The sequence below is a fragment of the Stegostoma tigrinum genome, chromosome 6 (assembly GCF_030684315.1).
Source record: "Stegostoma tigrinum isolate sSteTig4 chromosome 6, sSteTig4.hap1, whole genome shotgun sequence".
Taxonomy (NCBI): Eukaryota; Metazoa; Chordata; class Chondrichthyes; order Orectolobiformes; family Stegostomatidae; genus Stegostoma; species Stegostoma tigrinum.
Window position 1 is genome coordinate 65,795,511 of NC_081359.1, and position 20,705 is coordinate 65,816,215.

Consider the following 20,705-nt stretch of genomic DNA (forward strand, 5'->3'; position numbering starts at 1 on the left):
TAACAATCAAAATCACAAAACAGATCATCTAATCCTAATTGTATTGAAATTTGGGGAAGCTTGCTGTGTGTAAGCTATGTTTCCCTACATCACAACAGTGACTACATTCTGACAGTACTTCAGTTGTCAAGTATTTCCTGGTGTTCATAAAGTTGCAGTACAAGTGAAATGCTTGCCAACTGTAAGGTACAGGCATTTGCTGAGGCTATGGATAAAGGCAATCTGCACACTTCTGTGTCTACCATGCTCCCTTCAGAAGACAAAAGATTTTCTTTCGGATGCAGTTCTTTGGCATAGAATGGGCCATGGTGCCAAGGAAGCTTTAGGCTACATTGTCTCATACAGACATTGGCATACGCTACTGTAGTGCCCTCATGGATCCCCATTTTTAGGTATAAGCCCAGACATGGGATGGGGTTTATGCACTTGTATTTGGAGAAGCAGGGGTTACAACATCCAGCACTTGTACTGGTGAATTTAGACCTCTTGAATTTGAGTTTTAGCATGTTTGCTATCAAATCTTTCTGAAAATGAAATACACTGTTTTCATCAATATGGGCTGCTGAGAACTTTTACACACTTGGAATAATGACAAGGCCGATATGAATTACGCAATTCTGGTTGGCTTTAAGAAAATGGAGGTGCACCTTCACGTGGTGAAAGCACTTCTCCAGTGTTGTTTTGTCGGGAGTTCCAGCAGTTTGACTGGTAATAGTAAAGCAGAATTCTATGGCCCTCTTCCAGCTGGCTTTCTAGTGGATAGTGGGGCTGTAAAATTCCCTTGCGGCCTTCCCACTTGATTACTTCCCATTGGATCTCAAATTGGAGGCTGGCAGGAGGAGCCCAGGGACAGGAAGTTAAAACTAGCAGGTTCCCCCACCTATGACGCTGGGTAGAAATAGATAGGGGTAACTATTTGGAATATTGGATGTTGCCCTCTCCGATGTCTGCCCCCACCTCATGTGCTCCCTTGCCAACTTGCCTCTCCATTAAGACCTCCATTTTCCCGAGCCTCACCTTCCCTCTTTACCATGAAATTCTCTGAACTCTGAAACACAGAATCTGTGTAATGTTTGTAGTTGTCTGCTGCCACTGGTACAGCTGGAAATGGCAGCAGCGCTCTGCTGCATGCCTGCCTCACTGAAGGGCAGAAGTCCTGTTTCCAGCCAATGAATGCTCTTGAGAACACAATTTAACTGTAATTTTTCTGTTATCCCTGCTGACCCTGAGCCAGCAAACCTCAGTCTGTAAAATGCTGCCCCAAGTGTTTAATTTGGAAGGATGCAACTATCCCTCTTTTAGGTGGTTGAAGTCATGGAATTTGGATGAGCTGCTGAGGAAATCTTGCTGAGTTTCTGCAGTGCATCTTGTACAAAAAAGACCGTGCAGCTATAGTACACAATTGTGGAGGGTGTTGTTGTTTTAACCATGAAAGAGTTGCTGATTCCATTTGCCGGTGAACAGACTTCAGTGCAGTTCTTAAGTGCAGCAGTTGCATTCATCCAAGCAAATAAAGAATTTCATACTGTGACATGGCGGTGGGATACAGGCTTTTGAGAGCTCATGTCTTGCATATATTGCATGAATAACACAAATCAAACCATGCCCAGATCATTTCTGAATCTTGCTGCTACTGGATCTAAGTATCTTCTATTATCTGAAAGGGTGTGAATGGAGCTGAGCACTGACAGATTATCATGTTTCTATTTGTTCATGAGGTGTAGACATCACTAGCAAAGCCACATTTACTGCGCATTCCTAATTGCCCATGTTAAGTTGGTGAAGAACAACTCCTGAACTGATTGAGTCCTTGAGGTGCATACACAGCCACTGTGCTTTTAGGAATGGATTTTCAGGATTTCAATTCCGGGACAGTGAAGAAACAGTGACCTAGTTCCAAGTCAGGAAGATGTGTGGCTTGGATGGAAATTTGCAGACTGTGGTCTGTCCACACATCTGCTCTCATTCTTTTTCAAGGTAACGGGAGTTGCAAATGCATAAGTTGTTGCTGAAGGAGATGGGATAAGGTGCTGCAGAGCATCACACAAAGGTAAATGCTGCTACCACCATGACAGTGGTGAAGGGAGTTTAAGATTAAGGTGGTATTTGAGGTGTTCAGGATGGTGTTGAGCTTCTTTAATGTTGTTTGAGCAGTACTGATTCAGGAAACTGGGGAGTATTCCATCACACTGATGACTTCTGTTTTATAAACTGTGTACAGGCTTTGAGAAACTGGTGGTCAGTACTCAGTGCAGGATTTTTACCCTTTTACCTGTTCTTGGAGCCATAGTATTTAAAAGGTTGTTCCAAGTTAGGTTCTAATCAATTGTAGCCCCCTGGATGTTGGTAATGCTGAATCCTACACTGGTATTGTTATTGACAGTTAAGCTATGGTTATTCTATCTTGTTAGAGAGAGTCCATGCCTGGTACTTGTGGGCGACAATGTTACCTTTCAGGCTAATTCCAGATCACCGATCTTCTACACAAAGACTTCAGGGTCCAAATTCTATGATCTGTCCAGTAGCCAATGCGGACATTCTAATGATGGCTATCTGTAATGGTGGGAACTTTAGCAGAACATCCAGTTGATAATTCTGGATGAAGCTCAACAAAAACTTACTCTTACCATTTGTTGGATATTTAACAGCCGTTGACTGGACGTGGCAAGAATGCAGATCTTCCACGTAATCCAATAGTTAAGGCTGTGTCTGAAGGATGCTCCTTCTGTCATTTAATTTACATATCGTTGTTCAGCTGCAAGAGGATGACAACATTTTGTGATAGGCCTGGTGCTGTTCTCTGCATTTCTTCTCTTCTAATCATCAAAGTGACATGCTCGTCTGATTTTGACTGCGATGGATCTACGAGAGGTATGTCAGGCCATGGAGTTACAGATTGTGATGGAATGTGAAATTGAGTTAATGAAAGCCACATTTTGAACTGTTAGTTTTACTCTGACACTAATCCTTTTAAGCACAGTTGCAGTGCCATACAATCGAGGCAGTGTTCACAATCAGATACATTTGATTTCTGAAATGACTTGTGTTGTTCAGTACATTACAGCACACACTTATTACAGAGCTTGGAGGCCTAAAGCAAGTGAGTTATTACCATGTGCCCTTTGGTTCATAACCTGCCATGGGTGTAATTTGGTAACTGTCTTCCATGATACGTTATCAGTGGTGGTACAACCAAACCACTGTTGGATGAAAGGCATTGAAGTCTAGCACCAAAAAACATCTTGTTCCCAACCTAGTCTGTCCTTCTAGCAATTGCCATTCAACGTGGAGAAGGTAGCTATCAGCTGAGAGCTGTCATTAGTACGCATTCAAGTTTAAAGTGATGCCTGATACTTCCTGGAGTCCAGGGTCAACACTGAAAAGACCCAAGATCCTGTCCACCTTGCTGGCTACCATGGGACCTGTCCTTTTGGTGGGTTTGTCCCGTTGGTGCACCAGGATGTACCACCTAATGATAGAATTTGGGCAGTTTGCTGTTAGATACGATTCCAGGTGTATGATTGTCAGGATGTTGCTGAATTGTGGGATAGTCCGACATTAGCTTGAATGTCCATGTATAAAAGGCTATTATTTGGATTATCAAAAGTATTATCTCTAAAGCTACCGAAATAACTAGTACTCTCACCATTCCCTGTTTTCACAAAGACATATTGAACTGTAAAACATGCTACTTAAATTTGCTTGAATTCTGGTTCACGTCTTTTTTTATTTTGGTTATGGTGCGAAATTCGGAAGTATTCTATAAATTCTCTAACTTTGGATTCTGCTTTAAACATGTACAGAATATGTTAGTACATCAAACTGAAGTCAATTTTGCTAAATATTGCAAATTACTCTTGGTGAGAAAGGAGTTAAACGACACATACAACACACCTTGGAGAGGGTTAGTTACGCAAATTAACCTGTTCAGTCTTGTGTGCTTTTGTCTTACTAAGATCGAACCAATCGAATACAAAGATAGCAGAGATGTAAACATGACTTGGAGGAACCGAAAAGTTGCACAATGGTCTTGCGCAAAGGTGTTCTGCTGAGACTGTTTACAGATCAAATGCCTGCCAGCTGTGATGTATTCAAACTTGTACAACTTCATTCAGGAAGGGAGGGGTAAAAGATCCACGTACTGCTAGGTGCCTCATAGCAGGGTGGAGACTTCTTTTGTAACTTTGTTGGGATTGGAGGGGTGGAGAGAGAGGTGAAAAGTCACCTGAATAGGACTGTGTATTTAAAATTGTTACCTATTTTGTGTGCAGATGACACGTTTGCCAACATTTGCCCCCTTTGGTTAAATTGATACTATCCATGTTCATACCGAGTGAAACTCCGTACCTTTTTTAGAAGGGCGTGGAAAATCCGGAAGCAACTGATAACACTGTGAAGTGTGCCAACATTATTACAGGTGGAGACGTCGGTTAGGAGTTGCTTTTGTGATAAGTAGCACATCAGCTACCGGGCTGGGCTCTTCCATATGGTGGTTTATGTAAAGACCCACGGAAATCGGCAATAACAGCTCTACGCCCTGCGCACTACGATCCTGACTATGAATTTACTGCAGTTGAAAGAACTTTCCCAGTCCGACTTGTATCGACGGCGCCAGGAGCGTCATGACAGCTTTGGATCTGCAGGTTTGGAGAAGAGGGGGTTGAGGTACGTTTATTACTAACTGCAGCTATCATGCATGAACTAGACCAAGGAACGCCTCGAACAAAATGTCCTACTTACATTGATGCAGCTAATTTGGAATTAATGGAATTTGTGCCTTGAGGGGAAAGAGCTTTAAAGTGCACAGAAGGTATTTACTTTTAAAGCAAATGCAGGTGTATCCGCATTTTCAAAGGCGTGCAGGTTTTGTAATAAAAGTTGTTTTTAAATATAACTAGACTGTAAGTCAATAGAAGCTAATATGATATCCGATTAAGCTTGATATTAGACCTGTAGTAGCCTTGCAGAGTATTTCAAGCAGTGGTGCCTCTTGCGTACTGTGGTGGAATACTTAAACTTACTCATTTAATTTTATGTAAAATTTTAGGAATTAGAATTAAAATGATATATATGTATTTAAATATTCCATTATAATTATCATTTACTTTGTGGAGTTATGGTGGTTGGTTATGGAGCTAAAAGTTGTTTTATTGACATTGGCAGAATCAAGTTTGTCTCATGACTATCAACAGAGCACAGCGTTGAGACAGAATTAGAAATCTGATTGAAAGTAGCCCTGTAATGGGAGAACACTTTGAGTGTCTCAGCTTTTGTCTTTCACTCATTTTTTAAAAATTTATAAATGGTGACTCAAATGTACCTGAATGCTGAATGTAATGCATTCTGCAGATGTCATCATTTGAGACACAAGGTGAGGCATGTCTGTAGGGATACCAGATTGTGCATAGATTTAATACTTAAGTTAGAAGGTCACTTGGTTTATAAGACAACGCCTGATGACACTGAATGACTTGCTGCTCAGTTGGGTGCTGTGGTCATTAGTGATATGCACAATTTCCTCTACATTAAAATTTTAGAGTGGCCGTTAGTGGAGAATTTATTTTTACAACCAGATACACATTTACAAAGATTAGTTGTAAGAAATTCAACTTGTGCTTTCCTTCTGATCAAAGCACATACTTGGTTTAAATAAAAGCAAAAACTTGCTGAGAATTGAAGCAAGACAAATTTTGAAGGTTGATGTTTCAGTTCTTTGTGGCTATCATTCAGTAATTTGTCTTATTAAGTACTTGTGCTCAGGATTCGTATATCTCTTATTTGCATCTTACAAGTAGAAGTATGATATAATTATTGTTGGCCTTGTTCTGTGTACCAACATAATAGAAACAAAGATATACACAGTTTTAACAACCTTTCAAAATTATTTTTGCAAATGAGCGGTTTGGAAGGCGTATTCCTAAACTTCCAGGTTTTTAAGGAAAGGCATTATTTTCACTTTTAATTTCACCAGTAGGTCTTGTTCTCGTCACGGCTAGGACGTCAGAAACGAACATGAAAGGGATGCTAATTCACATTTAGCACTGGCTCACGGTGTGGTGCATTTGCACGTAGTAGAAGCTACATATGTTAGCATACAGGAACCTGTTTTATGATAGAAATTAACAACATTAAAAAGGCATCTGGATGGGTAGATGAATAGGAAAGTTTTAGCGGGATATGTGCCAAATGCTGGCAAATGAGACTATATTAATTTAGGATATATGGTCAGTATGGATGAATTGGACCGAAGGGTCTGTTTCCATGTCGTACAACTCTGACTTAGTGAATCTGAGTGAACTGGATGTGTTTCGGCTAGTTGACAGTGGTTTCATTGTCATATTAGACTCTTTGTTCTAGATATTCCATGACAGGAGTCAAAACCAAGTGCCCAGAATATTACACGAGTTTCCAGATTAATAGTATAACACTAGAATCACTAGGTTCATTTAACTTAATCTGTTTACATAAGATCATGAGAAATAGGAGCAGCAGTAGGCCTTCTGCCTTGTTGAGCCTGCTGCACCATTCAGTAAGATTATGGTTGATCTTTACGTGGACTCAGCTCCACTTTCCTACCCCCCCCCCCCCCCATCCGAACCATAACCCTTAACTCTTTTACTATTCAAAAATCTATCTATCCTTGTCTGAAGAACATTTAACAAGGAAGCCTCAACTGCTTCACTTGGCAGGGAATTCCACAGATTCACAACCCTTTGGATGAAGAGAGATAACAAGGTGTAGAGCTGGATGAACACAGCAGGTCAAGCAGCATCAGAGGAGCAGGAAAGCTGATGTTTCAGGTCTGGACCCTTCTTCAGAAGTTCATCCTCAACTCGGTCCTAAATCTGCTTTATATTAAGCAATACGTGAATTAAAAACAGAAAATGCATCAGGCTCTCAAGCATCTGGAGAGAAGCTGAACTGACATTCCAAGTTGATGAGCATTCATCAGAACTGGAAACATTTCAAGTTTTAACTGGTTTCAAGTAAACACAAAAGGGAGGGGAAGTGAGGGCACGGATGGGGAGTGCGCAGAATCAGCTGGGAAGCAAGAGTGATCAAATGACCAAAGGGATGATTGCTTGGGGCGGAATTAGTGGTGACGTGACAAGATACAAAGTAAGTGTCCAGAGGAAGCATAAATAAGAAAACTGGATTCATTATCACCATTGCTGTACCAAAAATAAAAAATGGAATTATTAGGTGTGATTGAACACTCCACTGAGATCGAAAGGCTTTAAAGTGTCTCCTCAAAAGATAGGATACTGCTCCTTCACATCACATTGAACCTCTTTTGAATAGTAAGGGAGATCTAGATCAGGCTAGGGTGAAACATTTAAGTTACAGGTTAACAAGTTTGGGATCGTGCAAAGTGAACAGCAATGTTCATAAAACAGTCACGTGATCTGTTTTTGACTAAAAGTAGAGCAAACCACATTGAGAGCAGTAAAAATGGTTTACTAAATTGATAGAAGTACAAGTAAGTCACTATTCCACATACATGGAGTATTTAGAACTTTCTGTAGTGAAGAGGTTTTCCATTTTTTATCTCTACATTTCCCACCTTCCAAGGCATTTTATTATTTCATCACTCCTGCCTTCCGTCCTACCACAGATTTCCCCTGTCCCTTCCCTGCTTCTGTAATTAAGCCTAGTTACATTTCTACCTGTTTCCAGTCTGGCAAAGATCACCATTCTGGAATATTACCTCTCTCTCTCCACAAATGCTTCTGACCTGCTATTCTGTATATCCTTCATCATCTGCAGTCCTTAGGATTACCAAAATTAGAAATATGAAACTACTTGAAAATGTACGTCTGTATTAGCCAGTATAAAAGCTAAATGTAGCTCAGAATTTATGCCCATGTTCGCTTCCTACCATTAGGGATTCCTAAAGATGATTATGATACTTTTGCTTTGGAAAATGTGTTCCTTTCAAGTCTGCACATCATAGAATTGCAGTATTAGTTTGGTTAAAAATTGTTGTTGAGCTTGATCTGTTTAGTTTCTTTTGGTGAATGTATGAAATAGAACTTGTTTTCAACTTTTTCTTTGAAGATGTGGTCCATGAAGTAATACTTTGTAGTAGAGTGAGATGTGTATTTCCCTCTCACATTTTGCACTTTTCATTTGTATTTGCTGTTGTGTGACAAAAGCAATCCATGAAGCCGTTTCCCACTATGAAGCCATTTACATTGCTGACACGGAATGCAAATATCAAGTGAGAAAGTCTGAACATTCCCAACCAAATAGGTTTAGGTTCCTCTATGATACCACCATTCTGAGAAAAAAAAGTCTCATCAGTCCTTGAGGAGATCACGTTGTGACTGTCTTCGATATTGTACAAGTATGATTAAGATCAGGAAAAAGTCTGTGGATAAAAATCAGAAGACATCTGTCCTGCATCTTTTAGGCATTGTCAGAGACCCAACCAGGGTGGCAAAAATTCATGGAAGGTCATGTCCATGTATTTTGATAGGAGGAGCAGTGAGTGTCAGAAACAAACTTAAAGAATTTCTCCTCTAATCACACATTCTGTCACTTCCAAATTTGTTGCTCTGGCTCTTCCAATCGGAGATTTCCTCTCCCCTGCATTTTTTTTCCTCAATTTGTCCTTTTAATTTGCTGGGATGTCGGAATTTCTTGGGCAGTATAGCACTGTCTGGATGTTGGGCAGGACACTGCCCTGGGCTGTGGTAAGACTAGCCAGCAGCTTGTTGTGTTCCTGGCCATTGTAGATTGGGGGGAATCTGATGTCAATCCCTTGTTGTCACAGGTTGCATTGCCACCCAGCTTTGGGATCTTTCTGGCAGTGATGTAGATGCAATTCCAGTCTCATTGTACTTGGTATACTGAGCCTTGTTCACTGGCAGTAGCTGGTGCAAGTGGCCAATGGAGAACTGGAAACTGGTTCTGGAGGATTAAGATTTTGCTTTGGTCTGAGCTGCTACTGTGACTGTCTGTCAGGGAGGAGCTACATCAGGCTCCTTGCACTCGGTTCTGCATTTGTTCAGCTATTGGTGAAAGTGTAGGGAATCTTGGCTGTGTGGGATCCTTACATAATTTGAGGCCAAGCTTCAATTGGAACAGGGTTACAACTTGGGAATGACTGGCATTAGTAGGCAGCAGCCCAGACTCTGTGTCACCAACTGTGTAGTGGATAGAGAAGGTGGTACAACATTATCTTGAGTTGCTGTTCTCTTTAACTTCTGTTCAGTAGCTTGGTACTTTGAACTGATACCAACTGAGCGCCATAAACCAGAATTACTTTGTAAACGTTAGTTATTCTACAGACTGAGGAAGCTCATGTTAGAATTTAAAATTTTGATTAGGTTACAACATTGAATCTCATGCATCATGTTAAACCTTTTCTGGAGACTTGCATTCGTCTTTTTTTTTCCTTCTAGAAATTTCTCTAATTTCTGTCGTGATGTCATAGCTGAAATTTAAGATGAATCTAGTTTTAGTTTATTATAAATTAGAAATTGTATGGTAACCAAAATAGAGGAAAAAGTACCAAGGAAGAATAATATCCTGAGCTCCTGTTTAAAAACAAAAAGTAGATCCAAAACAAAAACAAAGAAAATCTCAACAAGAGCCCTTTGGACAGTGGTGGAATTATTTAGACTCCTGGACTTAACACATGGAACTTCATTTCTTTCCTTTTTTATCAAAATATTTTGGTCTGAGTTTGTAAGGATTATTTGCAAGAAAGACAATGACATTTCTACCTCTCTCGTTCTCATTTTATTTGTTAGTAAATGAAGTGTTGCAATTTACCTGAAGTTTTGGTAACGTTTCATTTGCCATTATCTCCTTCTATTCAAACCTTATATGATCTAATGTGATGTGGCATCTATTCATAAAGTTGTTGGGTAACTCTTTACCATTTGGAATTATTATTGTTCATTACATCGGAATGTTTGTGGCAGATTTAGATCCTTTTCACGGTTTCTCCAGTATCCTGGAGGTGAGGGTTGATTTACACACCAGCAAGGGATGCACATATTTACAACACTTTTTTGCAGAATATTACTTAAAATAATTGGAAGTAAATCCGTAATATTCGAGATTTGACATTTACTGAGATCTGTGTTGTTATTCTTGTTGCAGTAGTACACAAGAGTAAGTCTGGTATCTAAAAGCCAATGTCTATCTTTCTAATGATTTAACTTGGCATTTTATCTGTTGTGTGATGTTGTATTCATATTATTGTCAGTATTCAGCTTTTCAGTTCATATCACAACACTTACTTCCTCTCAGTTTCTACAATGACTTTAAAATGCGGCGTGAAGAATGTAATGAATGGACTCTACGTGTTAACTGTGCATGTACATGTGAAATGATTGGAAAAGTGCTGATAGGTAAAACTATGCACAGACCTCCAGATGATTAAAAAAAATTAAAATTTCAGTGCATTAATTAAAAATGTATTTTGCATTAAAACAGTTAGTGTCTTTATACTGCTTATGTATTGCATTTGTTGAATTGTGTATTGAGTCAAGAACAAAACCTGTAGTTGCTGGAAAATCTCAGTTGTCTGAGGAATGGTCACCAGACCCAAAATGTTAACTCTGATTTCTCTTCTCAGATGCTGCCAGACCTGCTCAGCTTTTCCAGCAACTGCCATTTTTGTTCCTCATTTACAGCATCCACAGTTCTTTCAGGTTTTCTTTTGTGTGTGAGTCAGTTGGATATCATCCTGATAAAGCAGTATACCAATCTAAATCCTATTAAAGGAATGTGCAGGGGACTGGAGTTCTGGAATTTTCAAGCATGAATGGCTTTCAGTTTTAAAGGCTGCTATTTTAGCAGGGGCCTGATGTTTACTTCAGTTGTTGGTAAAGTGTTGGAAAAGGTTATAAGAGATAGGATTTATAATCATCTAGAAAAGAATGATTTGATTAGGGATAGTCAGCACAGTTTTGTGAAGGGAAGGTCATGCCTCACAAACCTTACTGAGTTCTTTGAGAAGGTCACCAAACAGATAGATGAGAGTAAACCGGTTGATGTGGTGCATATGGATTTCAGCAAGGCATTCGATAAGGTTCCCCACAGTAGGCTATTGTACAAAATGCGGAGGAATGGGATTGTGGGAGATATAGCAGTTTGGATTGTAAATTGGCTTGCTGAAAGAAGACAGAGGGTGGTGGTTGATGGGAAATGTTCATCCTGGAGACCAGTTACTAATGGTGTACCGCAAGGGTCGGTGTTGGGTCCACTGCTGTTTATCATTTTTATAAATGACCTGGATGAGGGCGTAGAAGGATGGGTTTGTAAATTTGCAGACGACACCAAGGTCGGTGGAGTTGTGGATAGTGATGAAGGATGTTGTAGGTTACAGAGAGACATAGATAAGCTGCAGAGCTGGGCTAAGAGGTGGAAAATGGAGTTTAATGCAGACAAGTGTGAGATGATGCACTTTGGTAGGAGTAACCGGAATGCAAAGTGTTGGTCTAAAGGTAGGATTCTTAGTAGTGTAGATGAGCAGAGAGATCTCGGCGTCCATGTACACAGATCCTTGAAAGTTGCCACCCAGGTTGACAGGGCTGTTAAGAAGGCATACAGTGTTTTAGCTTTTATTAATAGAGGGATTGAGTTCTGGAACCAAGAGATTTTGCTGCAGCTGTGCAAAACTCTGGTGCGGCCGCACTTGGAGTATTGTGTACAGTTCTGGTCACCGCATTATAGGGAGGATGTGGAAGCTTTGGAAAGGGTGCAGAGGAGATTTACTAGGATGTTGCCTGGTATGGAGGAAAGGTCTTATGAGGAAAGGCTGAGGGACTTGAGGCTATTTTCATTAGAGAGAAGAAGGTTGAGAGGTGACTTAATTGAAACATAAGATAATCAGAGGGTTAGATAGGGTGGACAAGGAGAGCCTTTTTCCTAGGATGGTGACGGCGAGCACGAGGGGGCATAGCTTTAAATTGAGGGGTGAAAGATATAGGACAGATGTCAGAAGTGGTTTCTTTACTCAGAGTAGTAAGGGAATGGAACGCTTTGCCTGCAACGGTAGTAGATTTGCCAACTTGAAGTACATTTAAGTCGTCATTGGACAAGCATATGGACGTACATGGAATAGTGTAGGTTAGATGGGCTTGAGATCGGTATGACAGGTCGGCACAACGTCAAAGGCCGAAGGTCCTTTACTGTGCTGTAATGTTCAATGTTCAATGTTCCATGTTTATCTGAATCATTCTCTGTTTTTTCAGCTATTCGCTGCAGCGGTAGGACTGTTTGGAATGAGGCTGCGTTAGTAGAAAATGTATGCTGGGTGTGTCCTGAGACGAAATTGTTCTTTTTTTGGTGGATGCTGCTGGTATCTATATTTTCTTTTGAAATGTATTTTGGATTTTGATTCGTGTAAGGCCCACACTCTCTCCAAACAGCTTTAGCTGTTTGACTCTAGTTCATATTGCTTGAAACAGTGGAAGTAGCTAATCTCATTGATTATATCCTAAGTAGATTGATCACAGATTTGGGTTATCAACTGTTAATTGAAACAATGATTCAGTGCCCTCACCTTAAACTGTGGCAAGCAGCTCATTAGAAGGCAGCAAGATGTTGTTCAGAGTTCAATATTAATCTATGAATTTATAATCAGTTAGTTGTGATTACTGTAACATTTTGCAAGAGAGGCTACCGCCAGACAACATACTTTTAGATCTGTGTCAATGCTATGATTCCTTTAGTTATTTAAAATACACAGCTAGTTTTAAACCAAGCTATTGTCTACATCAGTGGTTTCCGAACACTTTTTAGATTTATCTTTTTGTTTTTGTGTATCCCTACAGGCTGTATCTCTTTTTAACTACCCCACAAATAGAGTGTGGGTTTTCATGAAGCCAAGGCGACTCCATGAAAAGGTGAAAATGGCAGCAGGACCCAATTCTGGGATTCCTGACCCATTCCTGGGGTTTCAGATTTTGTTCAGTGCCATTTTGAGGATGCTGGCTGGTTCGGACTGTGAACCCACACTGGGCACTTGAACCCTAGCTGGCTGCCTCCATTTGCGAGGATCAATGTTCTAGGCTGCCACAAATCTCGGAGTTGAGCCAGGCTTTAAATGATTGACTCTTTACGCCTCTGAGGTGTCATGAACCACAGCCTGTGTAAAGGAATGTTTTGAAAGACAAGTTGAAAAAATGTTATGCATTTAATGCTTCTATGCCTGTAGAACTTCTGACCCCTATAGTGACAGTAGAATGTGTTTGAAAAAGCCATTTTAAAAATGTCATTCAGAACTTCTGCAATTTAAAATGCTCCTTTAAGTGCAAGCCAATAAGAATGTCTGTCTATCACTGATTCTTTAAAATATCAGTAGCAAACACTTGGAACCTCTTTTATCTTGCCGAAATAAACATTGTGCAATGGATAGAATAGATTAGAGAACCAGAGTTTCAGTAAGGCACTTTTTCCCTGCGATACAGCTGTTTCAATTTTGAATGGATTGCCTGGACCTTAATTTTGCTTGGAAGCTAAAGATGGGGTGACAGGAAAAATAACTGGCTCAGCGAAACACAAGTTATGGACGCAACAAAAGAACTATTGAAGCAATGGTTACTATTCCAACCCACAGCTAAACTAAAATGGAGTTGGAAGGAGAGGTAAAGCACACCCCATAGCCATGTTTTAATGTTGAGTTTAAGCCCTAAAAGTGGGGTTTCACAACCCTGCTCGACAGTTACTTAGACCCAGGGTCATTTTGTCAGTGGCAGCCAATCAATTTATGACAGATTGCTTCTCCATCCACACTCAAGAACTGTTGACCAAATGGACAGTTGCACTTCAGCAGCACAGCCTGGTATGGGATCCCCTGGAATGCCTGTACTTTCTTAAGAGGTAAATGGCACCATCATACAAAGTCTTTAGTAAAGACAGCAGACTTGACATTTTAGCACTGCTTTACACTTCCACCTCAGCCATCTATTGTACATCCATGGGCTTTGGGAAGATTATGCATTGATAAAGAGAACTTCACAGTAACTAATATTTTGATTGATACTGCACAGCAATTCTATTCCAGTTAAGACCATAATGACACTGTATCTGCCGATATCCACTTTAAATCACACGTGGCAGCCTCTTTCCCAAATTAAACCATTTTGAGCAGCTGTTGTCATCAAGTACCTTGTTTGGAAATGAGACAACCATGTGTGCCTATTTGTGGAATTGGAGAAAATATTCAGAAGGCACCACTGCTTACGTAACTTACTGTGTAAAAGTCCTCCTCCAGTGGAGTTTATAAATGTGTGTGAAGACTATTTGTAGGCCTGTAAGCAAACTCATGATTGGAATAAAATGTGAGGCTGGATGAACACAGCAGGCCCAGCAGCATCTCAGGAGCACAAAAGCTGATGTTTCGGGCCTAGACCCTTCATCAGAGATTGGAATATTTTTTTTACTGAATGCTACATTAATCACTAATCACTTTTATTGGTATCTCGGAGAAATTGTATTGAATTCATGATGTAGATACGCTTTTGTAATTTCAGTTACCCTTTATTCTAGTCTGATAATATTTGTAAACAGATGTCCAGTTTCTGTCAGATCTCCAAACTTGCCTTGTAAAAACTGTTAATTACTTAAAGTTGAATTTACTTACACGCTTAATTTTGAAAATTTGTTGATAACGAATTTAACTCCTTATGTCAATCCTAAATTAATATTTTAACTTGCTGATGAATATCTAAGAAGATAAAAATAAACTTTTGCGAATTGAATACACTTAACTTTGAAGATTTTTTTAAAATAAAAAGTTATGCTTTTATTCATGGAAATATCTTAGTTACTGAAGCAGTTAGGTTCTGTGCTGTAGCATATGAAAGAAAACAAACATTGGAGTTTGACTCTATCCAGCAAACAAACCAAAGGCTTTTCTTATTTGTATATTTCTTACTTACTTACGTTTCATTGAAGATACACAAGTTTTCTGGTCAGAAGTAAAACAAGAGTGCTTGAATTTTTTTCTCTCTTCCATCAGTTTGAGTCCAGTGTCAAGTCAAGGGAATGTCTTACTATGCAGAAGCAGTGTTCCCACCAAGCAGAAGAGAGGCTAGCCATATTGAAATATCCACATTGAAGTAGGAAGTTAAAAGCATTTATTGTCTTTCATTTTTAATTAAAAACCCTGATTTTTTTTAAAAAAACTATTGGATTAAGACTGCTAAAGTGAACAATCTTTCATTTCTAAGAAACGGGAGAAATAATAATCAAAACCATCCACATCCTCATGGGGAAATTTTACTTTTCCATGAGTATGAAATTGGCCTCTGGCCTCTGAGTTAAACAGTTAAACATTCAATAATGTATACCTTTTCCATGAGTCTTCAAAGCAAGACTAACAGTGGATGTTTTTGTTAAATCATGATTACAGTACAAATTGCATCCGGTGAGAACTGCTACAGTAAACCCAGTGGAGGAGCACAGACTCACTAACAGCACCTTTTATGGTTTCATCAGTATCCTGCATATCTACAGATTCCGGAAGTTCAAATAGTTATCACTGTTAGCTCAAAACAAAATCCAGAATTTTATTTGCGTACAAAACACACATACAGAAAAGACTTCCAGTATATGATGTGTGCAACTAAAGAAATCTGGAGTTACAGACTTTTTCTTAAATTCACTGCACTTTTAAAGTAAATTAAGATTAAAATAGTTTTGTACAAAATATTGTCTTAATTAACTCGGGTGGGTTTGTGTGAAAAGCTGTTTGGAGGGTTGGTGCAGACTTGATGGGCTGAATGGCCTCTTTCTGCTTTGTAGGGATTCTGATTCTATGAATGGTTATAACAGCCGTTTTCTCAAAAGTTGTTAAAACAGCTGTACCAAGCATATGTGCTACTTTAGGTATTTGCCATGAGATCCCATACATCACATCAGAGTCATTTGACCTTTCTTCTGGCAGAACTCTTAATTTGAAGCTGTAACTTATCTCTAAAAGGTTATGCTGACACTGTCTGGGAGTTGGAAAAGTTTACACAGCTTTGGAACAACGTGTTGCAGTCATCATCGGACAGCTTTTAGTACATCACACAGCACAGTGTTCTTGTTCAGATTGTATTCAGTATATGAGTGCTTGGATCATTTTACAATATACTATGGATCTCCGAGAAAAAGCAATGACCCGTATCATTCCAGAGACAGAAGTAGTCCTCCACACTACCATCAATGGTGGCCCAGAAACTGTTGAAAACAATGAAGCTCAGAAAGCTGTGGCTAAGTTACAGAGAAGACGGAGTGATATCAAAATATATAAGGAATTCTGTGATTTTTATGCCAGATTGTAAGTTGTTTCTTGTTTAGATTTTTGGCGTTGTGATATCTTTTGCAGTATTTTTGTTGTCACATTTGTTCTTGATAGCTGCTCCCTTCAACAATGTTGTGTTGAGAGTTTGTCATACTCTTGCAAACTAACTTATCTGTTTTTTCACAATCCAACTAGAATGGTGATATAAGGTTTGGTACTTCAGCAGGCTAACAGTTATCAGTATGGACAGCTGTATTTGGTGTAAACATTAGAAAACTTGATGAGGCTATTTGAATCTTACCACCGATTTGCCTCGGCGCATCTGAAAACAACTTAATTTAAAAATTCTTGGCCTGAAAATTACCATGTTTGCTAATGTGTTTGCGAGCTTTATGAGGCTGTTACAACTTTAAGGAAGCGCAGGGATTTGGCTGAGTAGCTGGAATTTTGGATCTGTTCCATTTAGTAAAGCTGAATATTCTGACATTGTTATGCTACTCTGATCAACTCCCTGTGTTTCTTGAGTTTCTAAGCATGTTCTTTCCACTCTGAATGAGAGCTGAAATTAATGTGCATATGTGGTTTACATATCTTCCAGATTTTAAACAGGTAAAAGAATTTCACATATGGGCACAAAGGAAGAAATGGCTGCCAGTCAGAAAGGGAGCCGTAAGGATTTACAGATGTGTTTTGAGAACGTTTTTGATGAAGGTGAAGAAAAGTATACAGTTGAATTCCAATATCTAGGACTGCCAGATTGAGGCTGTATTACCAGGAGTAGAACAAGGAGTAATGAAAGTTGTGCATGGCTTTATTGCTTTATACCAGAAAGGAAGTGTATTAAAATTTGGTATATTCACTTCCACCATTTAGCTTGTCACTGCAGTCAGATTTTCAGCAATTTTGAGAGGTTTTTTTTCTTCGTTGAGGCACTGGAAAAGAATTCAATGTTGACAGCCTGATTTTAAGCATTTTCTGAGCAGACTACAGAAAAATGTTTCATCATGAGAAATGCACATCGGGAATACAACTAACCCTACCTTTGCTTAAAGTGAATGGAAAAAAACCCCACTAAATTCTATAAATGCTGTGCTATCTATGGTGGATGTGTACTTTGCCTTAGATTTGTTTGATGTCTGGATGATAAATACCAAAATCTATCCGTTTTTCTGGAGGGAGAAGAAAATCTGGTGAATACTTTTGTGGCAGAATCTGTGGATGTCTTCTCTCCTGTCATGCTTGATCTCTACTTACACTGATTCCTAACCAATGTGGTTATATTTTAATAAATGGCAGAATCCATCTCATTCCAGACATTACAATTCACTTGTAACTTGTTTGCTGTCTTATACATTCTTATCCAGAGGTACACCAAGGCTAAAAGGATCTTAATTTTTTCAACCTTTATTTCCTCAAATCTTCAAGTAACAAATAAGTTGTTCTTCCTCAATCAGAGAAGCCGAGTAATTGTCAATTCAAAGAGAACTCCAGCAACATCAGTTAGCTTCATATTAACTCAAGCTTTTTAGACTATCACCCCCACATAGTGAAAACTTGGGGAAATCCTTATGCATGTTATTGGTTCACTGTTCCAAATGTACGCAAGATCTTGGTTTACATGTGAGTAATGTTACAGGAGATCAGATTTTAAGTTTATTTTTAGTATTGCATACATTAGATTTTGATTTTGTAATTTGTATCAAGGAGCTTTGAAATTAGCATTAGAAATTAATTCTTCAGATACAGGATTGTTTGGAATGGATGCCTTTGTCACCAGCTAGTGAGTAGTATTAAGCTGCCAATGTAATATGGTACTGTAACATTAATTGCAGTTCCATTTGAATATGTGTGAATTCCCTTACTCTGGCAGGGGGAACCCACTACTGATTTAAATAAAAATGTAGATCATACACATTCAGTCTGAAACCTGTTCTAAAATCATGTGCTTGACAAGTTAATTCTGGCTGGTGTAATGGTGTGTTATGTCAGGTCTGAGTCTTTTAATATTGTCTCTTTTATTGCAGCAACATGGCAAATGCTCTGGCTAATGCCATGTGTGAGCGATGTAAAAGTGGCTTTGCACCTGCTGAGAGAATTGTGAACAGTAATGGAGAATTGTATCATGAGCAGTGTTTTGTGTGTGCTCAGTGCTTCCAACAATTCCCGGAGGGACTCTTCTATGAGGTGAGTGGACAGTTGTGGGACAGCTGCACAGTCCATTATGTCTTTGATAAATGAGTTATTCAGTGCTGAAGGATATTTCCTGTTTCATAACTGTTCTGGCAGATGATGACTTGTCTCTTGTAATTTCCCCATTTTGAGTCTTTACCTCTTTTAAAGCTATTTGGGCAGATTGGAGGAGAGAGTCCCATAAACTGTCATGTCTGTTTGCATTCCTTGACAGCTGGCACTGGTCCCAATAACTGTTGAGCTTGAATAACATGTTACCCGGCATAAATAAAACATGCATGTAGGAATGGCAACAGCTATGAATTATGCCAAAAAATGGGGAAAATTGTGCTAAAATCATCAATTTGAGAAATTAATAAAACTCAAAAATAATATATTTTGGAATGTCCAGGTTGCCTTTTGTTTGTAATATTTTCTTCTCGCCTGGAGCTTTATGAATCTATACTTTCCCTTTTCCTTTGGTCTGATTTACCTTTCCCTATCCCCATCAACATTCTTGCATCTTTTGTGCAGAGTTGATCTCTGAATGGGGAGGGTACCAGTTGCCAAAGGCATCCAGTCAGCCGACTATTGGAAAAAGCCTAAATTTGGGTTGTGGGAGACCGGAAAAATGTGTCATTATTTTGCCAAACAAAACAAATTGTTTGTACATAGAACATTTTGCTGCATGCTCCTGGGATGCCCAGGGATATTCTACTATGTCAAAACAGAATTTGACACTAAGCCACCATCACATTCACAATGTTTCTACAGTGTGGTGCCTGGAATTGAACACAGTACACTAGCTGAGGCCTGATGTGAGTTTATATAGTACAGAATAACATTCTCACTTTCAAATTCTGTGTCTCTAATAAAGTAAAGATCCCGATATAATTTTTGCACCATTTTCTCAAGTTGTTTGTACCCTTTAAAACATTTGCTCAATTACATACCCAAATTTCTGTTCCTGATTCTCCACTCCCCACCTAAAATTGTACCATTTTAATTTATTTTTCTTCCTACCAAAATTTTACATCAAGAGTACCTGCCCATTTTGCCATTCTGACCACCTGAAATCTTTGTTTATTGTAATTCTCAAATTTCAGTGCCATCTCCAAACTGTAAAATTATGCACTTTGTACCTACATCTGTGTCATTAACCTGTGTCAAAAACAGCATGAGGAACACCACATCCCAACTGAAAGTGACCATCCACCATGACTCTGTTTTCTACCCTTAATCAATTTAAATTGCCACTGCCCTTTTTAAACCCAAAAACATTTAACTCTGTAAATGTGTATAATGTGAAAACATTTGATTAAGTACCACAATACACAATATCAGTTTGGATGATTTCATCAATCCATTCCAAGATCTTTCAAAATACCTTTTAATCCAGTTTGCCAAAAATGATTGAAAATTTAGTTTAGAAAATTTGAGCTGTCCATTATTTTCGGAATGCTACTTAATTTTGTCCCAGTTATTGCCTTTATAAACTTCCCACACATTAAGCTGAGTACCCAAAATTGCCAAGTTTGTTCCCTCCCCACACCCTACCTCTTTGAACAGAGGTGTAACATATGAAATCATTTATGGCACTTGCCCCCCCATTTAAGAAGGATTAATACCTTGTGACTATGGTATATGTAGTTTCCATCCATGCACCTCTCAATATCATGGGGTGCATCCCATCTGCACCAAGTGACCTTTCTATGGTGACAACTACGAACCTTATAATTTCCTCTGGTTTATTTTTATGCTATTAAATTATTACTGCTACCACCATGCCTGTGACATTGATAGCAGTCTTGAGTGAAGTCTATATCAGGCCCTTTGCCTCCAAGAGAAGATCTTGTTTTAGGTTCTCAATTTCTCGCGTGCTTCCTTTGTCCATCCTTCCAGTCTTCAATGTTTAGAGAAAATCTTTCCTTAACCCTAAAGTAAAATCAAAGAACTACTAATGCTGGAAACCCATAAACAGAACATGCTGGAAAGGTTCAGTAGGTTTGGCAACTTCATTAGAGAGAACAACAGATTTTACATTGAATCCAATGACCTTTTGTCAGAATCATTCTGGTCACTGGACTCAAAACGTTAATTGTTTTTCTCTCTACAGATGCTGCCAGACCTACTGAGTTTTTCCAGCAATTTATTGCCGATCCTAACTCTGCTTTTCATTCCTTTTTATAGCTCCTCCCTGTAGTTTCTACTTTCTCTGTTTTGCTAAATTATGAATATCACATTCAGTGTAGCGTCTTTCTTTTCAGTTTTGTTTTAATCTCTA

The 20,705-nt window shown here is 39.0% G+C and overlaps 1 protein-coding gene across 7 annotated transcripts in view; it reads left to right on the forward strand.

Annotated features, from left to right (window-relative positions):
* LOC125453359 (LIM and senescent cell antigen-like-containing domain protein 1) overlaps window positions 1-20,705 on the forward strand; it is a 123,654-nt gene that overhangs the window by 52,291 nt on the left and 50,658 nt on the right. For 2 of the 7 annotated variants that reach the window (XM_048532828.2, XM_048532829.2), the window contains exon 2: window positions 18,277-18,436. In XM_048532828.2, coding sequence (XP_048388785.2) covers window positions 18,277-18,436 — 160 coding nt within the window. Of the gene's footprint in view, window positions 1-4,222; window positions 4,666-4,791; window positions 4,811-15,962; window positions 16,289-16,844; window positions 16,964-18,276; window positions 18,437-20,705 lie in introns of those variants that run through there. The other 5 variants (XM_048532827.2, XM_048532831.2, XM_059646612.1 and 2 more) reach the window with 5 other exon arrangements.